The following is an 11,198-nucleotide window of genomic DNA, read 5'->3' on the forward strand; positions in this document are numbered from 1 at the left end:
ATGGGTCGACCCACAACACCCAAGGAAGTTAAGGTGGCCGTGTACCATGATGATCCTACTACGACCAACTTATCAGCCCCACCTAGGGAGTGTCAAACGGCCGGTTTCAGGTTGAGAATGAGTGAAACCAAAGCCAGCCCAATAAGAGAAGGTTCGGTTTTGGTTAATTTGGCTTTTATCAAGGTGTGTTATTGGTTTGATATAAAACAATTATGGAAAACCATTATGATTTTCGGGTTGGTTTCAGTTTTAATTGGCTTCTATCGGTTTTGGTCTGGTCCAACTTTCAGACAGTTCCATAATGCCCCAAACTAAAGCTGGCCCAATAGCGAATCAATTCAAATTTGTTCGGTTGGTTCAATATATTTGATCGGTTTGGTTCAGGGTTTCACCTCTAACCCTACACAAAATCAAATGGCCTATTTGTCCTCCCTTTCCACTTTTTCCTAAGGCAAATGGATCCCACAATTACATGGAGAAGGGGAAGACAAGGCACTATCCTACTAATAAAGGGAACTTTTCTTTAACTCTCTCCGATTCTTGTCAACACTGACATCCTATAAAGGAATTATTCCACGATTTGGATCTTATCTACCTATTGCAAGCACCACATACAAGTCCAAGAGAGGACCATATCTCATTTAAAGATCCCTTTCAAGAATATTTCCTCTTTACAGTCTAATTGCCATAAAACCTGACTAAGGAATATATATATATATATATATATATCTATTACATATAGGAAAGGGATCGAAATATGTCTCTCTGACCATAGCTTCTCTCATCAACTTTCTTCTTTAATCAGATATTTTTGTCCTGTTGTTTAAGTTGGAAACCAAAGAGTTAGTGGGCTGGCCCACATTTGTCCCAAGGTCTAAGCCAAGCCCAACCTAATCAAAATAGTATAGGCCCGCAATTAGGCCCAATTTCAAAGATTCAATTGGGCTGAAGTGGGTTTTTCAAGTTTGATGGACAGGTTTTGGCAATAAAAATAGAATATTTAGGTCCATTTATATTGATTTCAAACCAATCATCCAACACTAAATCTAGACAAAAAAAAAAAAAAAACCTTAGACAACAATAAATATACTAGATGCAAATTAATACAAACTCCATTGCGGTATGTAAAAGACCGTCAGTATAGCTAAATCGGGTGGGGGTGGCTGGGGGAGAGTTTTCTGTCTTCTATCTGAGAGTGTGGCCTCAGCATCAACGTGGGGGTAAATGGGAGCACATGTGGAAATATCAACAGGGTGGACATTTTATGTTTTCATGGGGCAAGATGGTCATATTCCCCCCCTCTATGTCTGGGCGCAATGGACATGCTTGCCTCGCCACAAACCTTGAACTGTAAATGGTGAAAAGAACTTTCCTTGTGCTTGACCTCCACCCTAGATCGCTAGATAACCTCTACATTTATGAACTTGATCCCCAAGATGTCCTAGAATAGGACCGGGTTTGACAACAAAAAGGGCAACTGTTCAAAATGCAAGGCATGCGCGGGAGCATGTAGGCAAAAATGAAGGCTGTTGACAAGCCAATTTGCCAATTTGAAATCGTACCTTCAATCTTGATATTTACTCTTTTTCTCTCCAACTTCCTCTCTTTTTAACTTTTTCAAAGCTAGCTTCTATATGTATATGAGAAAATTTCATCACACAATAGTGTGGACAAGCTTGTCTCCACACTATGCCACATGGTATTATGATGTGGCAATTTTCACTATTTGATGGATAAGGTGAGGTTTTGGGTTAGCCATGTGTCAAAATTTGAACTCACATTGAATCATAAACCCTACTATGTATATTCATGCACCTGTGTGATAGTATATGAACCTTTTTGTAGTTTTGAATTTTTCAATGTTTTATTTTGTCATTTGTCAAAATTTGTTTGACTGAAACTTATTACTAAGTAGAGGATTTTGGGGTATGCCAACCTAAAAAATTTGTGGCCCATATAGCCAACATCACACGCTACTGAAAAGGGTAAGTCATGTATCAAAACTTTTAATTGAAGATCATTTAGGAAAAATTAAATCCTCATATATGGAATAAAACTTGCACCCTTTGTACATGAATCTTTTTTCTTTTCTTTATTTATTTTTTTAAATATATTAAAGTAGAAGAGCATAGCATAACATTAAATCCAAATGAGGCACACTAAAGAGGGGAGCCCCCAACAAAAGAACTAAATAAAAATAAAATGATGATACATAAAAAAACCAAGGAAGAACAAGCTACTAACAAATTATGATATATCAAAAAAATGGAAGAGGGAAGAAAAAACGATATAAGGATGATACATCAAAAAGCTAGGGTGCGAGGAAGAAACAATCATAAAAGAATCAAATTTCATCAGTTCAATCAAGTGGGTCTGACTTTTAACACCCTAGGCTCTAAGTTTCTTTTGATGTTTTTTTGGTTCTGATTAGTATGAGAAAGTTTAATTCAAGTTATCAACCCAACCAATGAGTCTGGCTCAACTACACCTCAATATCTATCTCACTCGTTAGAATTTATAGTGCACATAAAGAGAGGCATTTCTAGATGCAAAAAGGACATCTGCTGAGTGCTTCCCATACATATAGCGTATATGCAACAAAGTCGTGATATAACTCGAAAGGAAAGGATTGGAAATAAACTAGGGAATAAAGAAAATATAGGATAACAATTGTCAGAGAGGATCACTTAACTCAAGGGTTAAAGAACATCATTTAACTCTAGGTCTCGTGGGGATTCATTCACCATTAAAGGATCTTAAAGTCTCAAACTCACAATGGGACTCACCATGACACGCCCACAAATTCTACAAATACAAATTATTAACTCAACATTGTATAAGCCAATAGAGATATATAGAGAAGGGGGGGAAAATTGTTGAAAAAAATGCTATTGAACCATTACTATTAGAAAGGAGCCATTAGACATCTTACAAAGATTGCATTTGAAAAGAAAAAGAAAAAAAAAAACCATTGCTTGGAAAAAAATCATTGGAAACAAAGGAGAAAGTAGAGTAGCACTAAATATTCATCATCATGACTACATCATTCTTCTCCACTTTGAAATAATTTATCTTCAAATATAAAACAACAACCAAAGCGACGATTTGATTGTTGATCATATTCTCCATTGTCGAATGTGTTTCTCTTAATTTCAGATCAAGTATGTAAACTTAGTTGCCACAAAAATTGAAACTTGCTCTGATACCAAATTTATGCAATAAAAAAAATATAAATTAAGTAAAAAAAATGCAAACTAAGGTAAAACACTGAGAGAGTTTTATTGCAAAATGAATTATCCAAATATAGCATAACAAGGATTAGAGAGGACCAATTAACTTTGGTCTCTTGGAGCCTCACTCATGAGTAACTCAAATTCACAATGAGTTTCACTACGGGTAGATCTATAAGTTCAAAAAATATTAATATTCACAATGGGTTTCACTACAGGCAGATCTACAGGTTCAAAAAATATTAATTATATCCATTTTCTAAATCAAAAGATACATATTTATATGAGAAGGCAAATAATCATTTGGAACTAAGCCCTTAAAATAAAACTATTGGAAGAGAGAGAGAAAGTGGAGCAGATATTAATTGCTTATGATATCACGGGAGCAATTTTTTGTTTTAATAATTGAAGAATAAATTTAAAAAAAAAGATACAACTCAAAATCTATGAAAGCTAACCATGAGAGAGATCCCTAACAAAAGAAATCAAACCAACCAAATAAAGGGGAAACAACAAACCCAGGAAAGCGGACAAAACAACTAACTAAGAGGGGATACATCAAAACCTGAGGGGAAAAAACTATAAAAAAAAAAATAAAAAAACATGGATACATCGAATGGGGGAGGGACAAAGAGCAAAGATGAACAGATGATACATCAAATTAGGCAGAGAAATAAAAGGAAGATCCCATGAATAAGAAATATGCATATTTTTACTTGTATCAAGATGAATAACACATTTGTGGAGGATTTTATTTCTAATTTCAAAAAGATGATGTCTCGAATCTACCCAATAGAATGCGATGAGAAAGTCCATATTTTTTTAATCATTTCTCTCAAGATATGACGAATCATTAAAAACCAACTTGCCAAGAGTATCACGAGTAGTTTTACCATTAAAGATTTTTAAGACCCACATTCTTTTCTATCAAAATGAGGGAGAACTCTAAGAGAAGACCATAACTTTTTAATGATACCTCCACACAGACTATTGGAGAAGGGACAAAAGAAGAATAAATGACCTATATATACTTTCAATAAGCAATGGAGTTCTAACAAAAATGCCTTGAATAATAAACTCCTGAATGAGAGAAAATTGATCATAGCTCTCCAATAGTAAAAGAATGCCTTGGAATGGAAAAGCTAAGCATGATTGTCTTAAACTAGGGATCTCTAGGGGCTCTAGACTCACCGAACTGCAAGCAGAATAAGAAGTGAAAATTTTTGAAGAGTTGGCAATCCACTGAACCAATTGTCATTACCTCAAGGTCTTAAACAAATAATAGGGAGCTAAGTCCAAGCCTCAATGAGAGAATGATAATTATTTAGGCCGAGAATCCAAGCACAATCTTATAAAATGGAAGACACCTTTGTAAGCCTATATAAACTAGCATCATACCTAATTCTCTAACCTTATTTAGTAATTAGCATACCATCTAGGGTATCAATTATCAAGCCAAAGATATGTGTTAGAATAATCATCAATAGAAGACTGGATATAGTCAGATGCAAATTGCATATATTTAAAAAAATTATTTAGGCCCAAATAGTTTAGATGAAGTCAGCTTAGAGGTATCTGGAATACATCCGGCTAATCCAAATGCTCTCTTTCTAGTTGCAATCTTCCAAATAAACTTGACAATACCCCCCATTTGTCAGAAGACAAACTTTGGCCGCCCAATTCAAAGGGTACATAAATTTAGGGCTATCGTGACCTTTCCAAAGGAATTGAAGAGGACATGAGACTCGTGGCAGTATTAATCATTATCCCCTCTCTCTCTCTCTCTCTCTCTCTCTGTCTATTTATAGCCCAAAAACTGCATACAAAGACGACTACCGGACTTAACTTCATAACCAATTATTTGAGATCAGCACTTTAAACTAACGGAATAGGAATATCATTGGTGCATCAAGTATTTTGCTGACCCCCAATCAAGGAAAGCATCCCAAAACCTAACGGGTTTTGCGGAGCAACCTAGCCCTAGCCGCCTACACAACATACTTAACTAGAGAGAACCATTAGGGATGGGGTGAACGGCATGAGTTTCCAATCAACTACTGTTTATTAAGTTGGCATTATAAATTCTTTCATTACCCTTAAAAAAAATGGCGTAAGGGTTGCCTCTCTTAGAACATACTCGAATTCTTCTCTCCCCACATGGGGTTGGTTACCACTTGGGATCCACCATCCATGAGGTGTGGAGGGGACGGGATCCAAAATCAATTGGAGTTTCTAGCTAGGATAGTAATACCCGTTGTAATGCATTTGAGGCAGACTGGAAGGCTAAATGAAATAGATGAAAGAAACTTCAACTGGAGTTGGTGAATCTAGTACTGTAATTGGAGTAGCCCTCCTTTCTCTTTATTAATCTAACTTCTAACATGTAAAAGCCTGGAGAACCATATTCTTTATTGAACCATATAGAAAGGTTTAGAGAGAACCATATTCGCAATCTTTTAACTGTGGTGGGCTTTCCTTTTGTTTTGAATGGTTAATTTAGTCTTATCAAACCTCTGGTTGAGTTTGAGGCGCTTGTCTTGGCTATGTCTTAAAACTCAACGAGTCAGCTTTTGACTTGGACGAGTTAACTGAGTTAATGACACTTAAGGTTCCATTTGGTTAGAAGCAAAGTGAGCAAAAAATAAAGTTATTTAAGAAGGAACTTAAACGCATTGTTTTAAACAAACAAACACCATATTGAACTAGATAAATGGATTTTCTTCATCATAGGCAGAGCAAGAGACATAATAATGTAAAATTTGTGGAAAATGAATTTTATTCTTGGTTTTGGAAGTCCATTATATAATGCATGAACAACGCTAAGAACTTGTCATAAAAATCAACTTTTTTTTTACCGTCACTTGTTTCTTCTCTTTCTATTAGGCACTATCTAAAGGTGGAATGGAACCCTTTTCTCCCCACTTCTTTCCATGTCATTGCATGGATAGCAACAAAGCTTGAAAAAGATCCTTTCTCGAGTCTCAAAACCCAAAGGATGAGATACCCTTCTTTTTCTGTTTTTTCCTTTCTTGGTGGTGAACTGAAAGAGAGGCCTTTCTCACTCCCACTCCATAACGAGGAAACTTAAAGCAATGATCCACCCCAACAAAACTTTTCCTGCAAAATTAATTAAATTCCGTTTAAGAATATTATCGATGATCAATAGAGCTTAATTTGTAGCATGAAAATGCTTCTCGACTATGAGTTTGAACAATTAATGCACTATTGACTTGTGGTCTGATATTTTATATATAGACACGATGAGATCCCGTGGGGAGAAGATCCAGACTCAGTCATGAGTGGGTGTATAAGGAATCAATGCGTATGTATAGATATAGAAATGAAGAAGAAAACATACTTCTTGTGGTGATGACGGATACAGAGTTCGAAAGGCTCATCTGATTGTAGCAGTCTGTGCTGGTATTAACACCATTGTTGCACACACACAAGAAGTAATTCCTGGGTGGCCCATACCCACAAGCTCCACCGCTCCTCTCACACACCTCGCAATTGGTGGCGACAAAACTGTCCAGGGAGCCCACATCGTTGTTATACTTGAGAGCCACGCCGTACTCCCACTTGTTCGGGTCCGTTGGGTACTGACCAAGAGACAGGACGGAGGCGTAGCTAGCGCAGCCCAAGGCCTTGAGGTCTAGATCCCCCTTGGGGTCGAGATTGGCAGGAGAATAGACGCAACAGGTGTTGGTGGGCGCGAAGAGGGAGAGACCCAGTGAAGCTACGGCGGGACAGGTGTGGATGGAGGCGCAGAGGTAGTTGTAGGTGGAGTCGCAGATGGGAAGGCCCTTAACGGTGAGGGAAGATGAGGTAGGAGGTGGGCAGGAGAGGAGGACGAAGACGGATGGGCCGAGTTGGAATGGGCTGGGCCAGTCGATGCCCAGGTTTTGGGAAGGTTGCATGGAGGAGCAGGTGGACATGTTGGGAGGGGTAATGGTGAGGGTTGAGGTGGCGTAGGAGATGGCCGTGATTGGGTATGACCCTGTGTGAGTGGTGAGGAGGAGCTGGTCGTGGTCACCGTCCGGTGACGAGGAGGAGGAGGAGGAGGAGCAGGTAACGTAAGGGTTGAAGCGTGGGGAGCCACAGCCGAAGCCAGTGCCCAGAGGGTACTTTACTGTGAGGGAACCGCACTTGGCCTGGCAGCTGCTGGACGGTTGCGAGGCTAACGTGCGCCAGAGTTGTAGGAGGAGGAAGAGGAGGAGATGGAGGGAGGAGAAACAAAGGCGGTTTCCCATTGGAATTCGATTTCTGTGGCAGTGGAAATTGAGTTGAGGGATTCAGTCGCCGTGGGGGTTTTGTTTGTGTTGGACTTCGGAGAAGAGAAGAGAAGGGATTGATGCTTATCATGGTCAAGAAGGATGGTGAGAGGCTGACCACTGGTATGCTTTTACATGATTTTTATTGTTCTCTCTACTGTTATCTTTACTTTTTTTGTTACTTTCCTTTTATCAATTCTTATGAGTTTTTTTTTTCCATTGAATTTTGCCTTTTACTTTGCTTTTCCAGCCACTAGAAAGCCCACTCAGGGCAAGAGAACCTATTGGGCCACACTTATTTGCAATGTTATAATTACTATATTTCTGTGAGGGTAGGGATAGGAAAATTGAATGAGTGATTTTCCCTGAACTTATTATGCTAGAGCTGATTGCACAACTTTATTTATTTATAGTTTTTTTTGGTAAAAACCAGTTATTTAACTGTATGTCACTGAACTAGAAATTCATACCATAATTTATTGTATGGGTATATTTTGTCATTTCACATTTCAATGTAGAATATTAAAACAAAAAAATTATTAAATTAAGGCTTTCCTTTCAATCATAATATACTATAGGTTGAGAGGTTTAAACTTTAAACTATAAGTGTGAAGGTGAATGAGGGGCGCCTTGTCCAACCAGACATGCATGATTTGAACCCCTCTTAGGTGTTTAATATCAATTTTGGTAATAAAGGGTTAAATGAGCAAGGGAATGATAAATTTGTTAATAATAAAATTTTTCAAGGGGTGACATAGTAAATTTTCCTTGTTTTGATGAAACCTTTCGATTATATATGTGAAATGACAAATTTAAAATTTATGTTTGAATTCTTCTCTGTTTTTTGTTTTTTGGGTAAACAGATTAATAAGAAATTCATCATAAAATACCGCGTCAGCTGCTCTGTAGTTGCTTTTCCCTTCAAATTCCTATTTCCCCCCAAGCGCAATGGTGCGAAATCATTTTCATTTTTCCTGTTTCCTCTCTGGAGTGAATTGTGGATATTGAAAGACGTTGCAGAGTTTTAGGGTTCTCTGCAAATCAGAAGCTTGGCACGGTAACTCCCTCTATCTCAATTTCCCTCTCTCCTCTCTCCCCCAGTCTCTACCTTCTCTTTGTTCTTTATTTTTATCTATTTATTTTTCCAACCTGTTCCTTCCCTCACTGTAATCGGGTGGGGTGAGATGTGAGAGTTTTGCTTACTGTTTCTGCAATTGCTGATCAGATTTCAGTTGCAGCTGGTTTCTTTTCACCCGACGGTTCGCCAAATGGGTCCTTTTGAACTGTTGATTGGGTAGGCTTTCCTTTTGGGTTATATATAGGGGAGTTCCTCCCGAGCTTGTCCTTGTAATTTTTTTGCTTTTTTCTGATTTTTTAGCACAATTTTACGGTATTAAAGTGTATTGAGAGTTCTCGACAAGTTCATGACAGTTGAAACTTGAAATGCCTACCAATAGTATCAATTTCCTACACTTTTATTATAATTTTTCTTCTTTTTTTATTTTTTATTTTTTATTTTTTAATTTTTTCCCGTTTAATGGGTTAGGTCAGTAAGAGTTTTCATCTTCATTAAAGGACTTGATTTTTCTTTGGACTTCATTTTATTTTAACTTCATTCTGTGGTATTGTTCCATTATTTTTAAAGTTGGTGAGATACCTTTGATCGATATTCCTCAAATTCCGAAATTTTGAGGTTTGGTTATGTAATTATCATTTTTATTCATTGAATGTCTATGGGTCTACTATGGCTTGATTTTATTTGATTGTTTATTCATTACTGCCGTCAAATGTTGTAGGTGGGAAAGATACTCTTTGTGTAAGGTTTTATACCAAACAGATAATACAGAAGGAAATGTAGTTGATTGTCTCTATTCATGTTTCCTCAGTTGTATGCAGATTTTTGTTCTGATCAATTCATTGATTTTTCAGACTGTGAAGAGCTTGTTGCTTGAAGCTACTTGCTGGTTAGGGTTGGCAGTGAAATTCAGTCTTCGAGACCCGAACAAAGAGAAGTAGGGGGTGGCAAGTAAAGAGGTACCAAAACTGACCACTGGAAAGGGAATTTTTTTTTTTCTTTTTTTTTGTTTAGTATGAGATTGGATCTACTATCGCTTGATTTCATTTGCTTTTTAATTCATCACTGCCATAAAATGTTGTAGGAGCCAGGAGGGGAAAGATATTCTGTTTAAGATTTTATGTGAGACAAGTAATATAGAAGGAAATGTAGTTGATTGTCTCTAAGCATGTTTCTTCAGGTGTATGCAGCTTCTTGTTCTGATTAATTCATTGGTTTTCCTTGCCTGGACTACGACATACTCAGTTTTTTATTGCAGAAGATTGTGCTTCATCTGCTTGTTTTCCTATGTGTGAGTGATTGTCATGGGGGAGCCTTCTTTTGCCATATTTGATAAATATTATTTTTTCAATGTAAAATTTATTTTACAACAAAGGAATTTGATTGCAAAGTAAGGCTTATCTAACTTTATAGGTAAGGCATAGGATAGGAAAGGAAAGGAAGAAGCTATACTTCCTTTTTCGGAATGTATGGGCAAATATCTCAGTCCACCTTTTGAAACGAAATGATTGATCAATTCATCATAACTATTTGATCTATTGCATTCTTTAGAAAATATTGCTGATAGTGACCTGGTCTTATCCTACAAGTACCAACCTTGTGAATCTGCTTATAAGTTGTGAAATAAAAGTTGAATGTATTCAGATGATCATGGTTTCTTCTTATGTTGCCTTTGATGAACTTATGATGCATGTAGTTTTTCCTTTAGCAACATTGTGCTCTTGTTTCATGGTAGTCTCATTATTGCTTTGTCTGAAGCCTTGATTGTAGGTGATATTGTGGAGCAACATTGTTTTCAAAAGCATTTAGGCCATACTATATATCCTTCTACTTGTTTGCGGTGCCCTGGGGTACTGATATTTCTTCACCGGACTTGAAAAGAACCCCCTTCATTTAGCCCTTCTGAATTAACTTTCTCATGAATATATTGTGTACCTCTATGAAAAGAAAAAAATGCTAAGATACATCTATTGCTTCAGGATGGCAAGTTCTCTTGAGGATTTCTCTCAATTTGGTATCTCCAAAGAGGTTTTTACTGTAACCCATTTTCATTCGTTGATATCCTGTGCCTGAAGATTCCATGTGTTTGTGATTTCTGAAATTTCATGCTACAGGAAAAAGATAAGCTTGTTGCAGAAGTAATACGCTATGTCCTCTTCAAAAATTTCCAGAGCTCAGGATGCCCAATCAAAAGGGATGAACTTACTCAACTTGTAACTAAAAACTATCGTCAGCGGGGTCTTCCTTCACTGGTTATAAATGAGGCAAGAGAGAAGCTCTCAAGCATCTTTGGTTATGAAATGAAGGAACTCCAACGTGCTCGTCCATCCACAAATCAGGGTCCCTCTTCTCAACAGAGTGAGAAACTTTTGCCCCTTTTTAATCCAGAAGAATATACTTTAGTTTGTTATGTCTCCTATGAAGGCGATACTTTATGTGTAATCATCCAGTGACCCTACTCATCCACGACTGATCCAAGTCGCTGAGTTTATAGATTACCTCTTGGATAGTCATGAACTCAGGACCCACCTTACCTGACTCTTCATAATTAAAAACTAGTAAAACTCAGTTAAAATGCCCCCACACCACCTCCCACCCCCCAAAAAAAAAAAAAAAAAATTT

At 37.3% G+C, this 11,198-nt stretch overlaps 2 protein-coding genes across 2 annotated transcripts in view; one reads left to right on the top strand and one right to left on the bottom strand.

Moving 5' to 3' along the window:
- Positions 1-5,978: 5,978 nt before the first annotated feature.
- LOC122072646 (wall-associated receptor kinase-like 20) lies at positions 5,979-7,480 on the bottom strand. Its single transcript, XM_042637020.1, has 2 exons — positions 6,589-7,480; positions 5,979-6,347 (listed from the first exon to the last, which is right to left on the bottom strand). Exons 1-2 carry the CDS (start codon positions 7,478-7,480, stop codon positions 6,289-6,291), a joined length of 951 nt encoding a protein of 316 aa, XP_042492954.1. The 3' UTR covers positions 5,979-6,288.
- Positions 7,481-7,485: 5 nt separating this feature from the next.
- Positions 7,486-11,198, top strand: part of LOC122072647 (non-structural maintenance of chromosomes element 3 homolog) — a gene marked incomplete in the record, with an annotated part of 5,656 nt that continues 1,943 nt past the window's right edge. Inside the window, 7 exon segments of the mRNA XM_042637021.1 lie at positions 7,486-7,624; positions 8,365-8,558; positions 8,727-8,795; positions 9,431-9,535; positions 10,335-10,426; positions 10,556-10,604; positions 10,691-10,934. Coding sequence (XP_042492955.1) covers positions 10,557-10,604; positions 10,691-10,934 — 292 coding nt within the window.

Source organism: Macadamia integrifolia, chromosome 3 (genome assembly GCF_013358625.1).
Source record: "Macadamia integrifolia cultivar HAES 741 chromosome 3, SCU_Mint_v3, whole genome shotgun sequence".
In the NCBI taxonomy this organism is placed as follows: domain Eukaryota; kingdom Viridiplantae; phylum Streptophyta; class Magnoliopsida; order Proteales; family Proteaceae; genus Macadamia; species Macadamia integrifolia.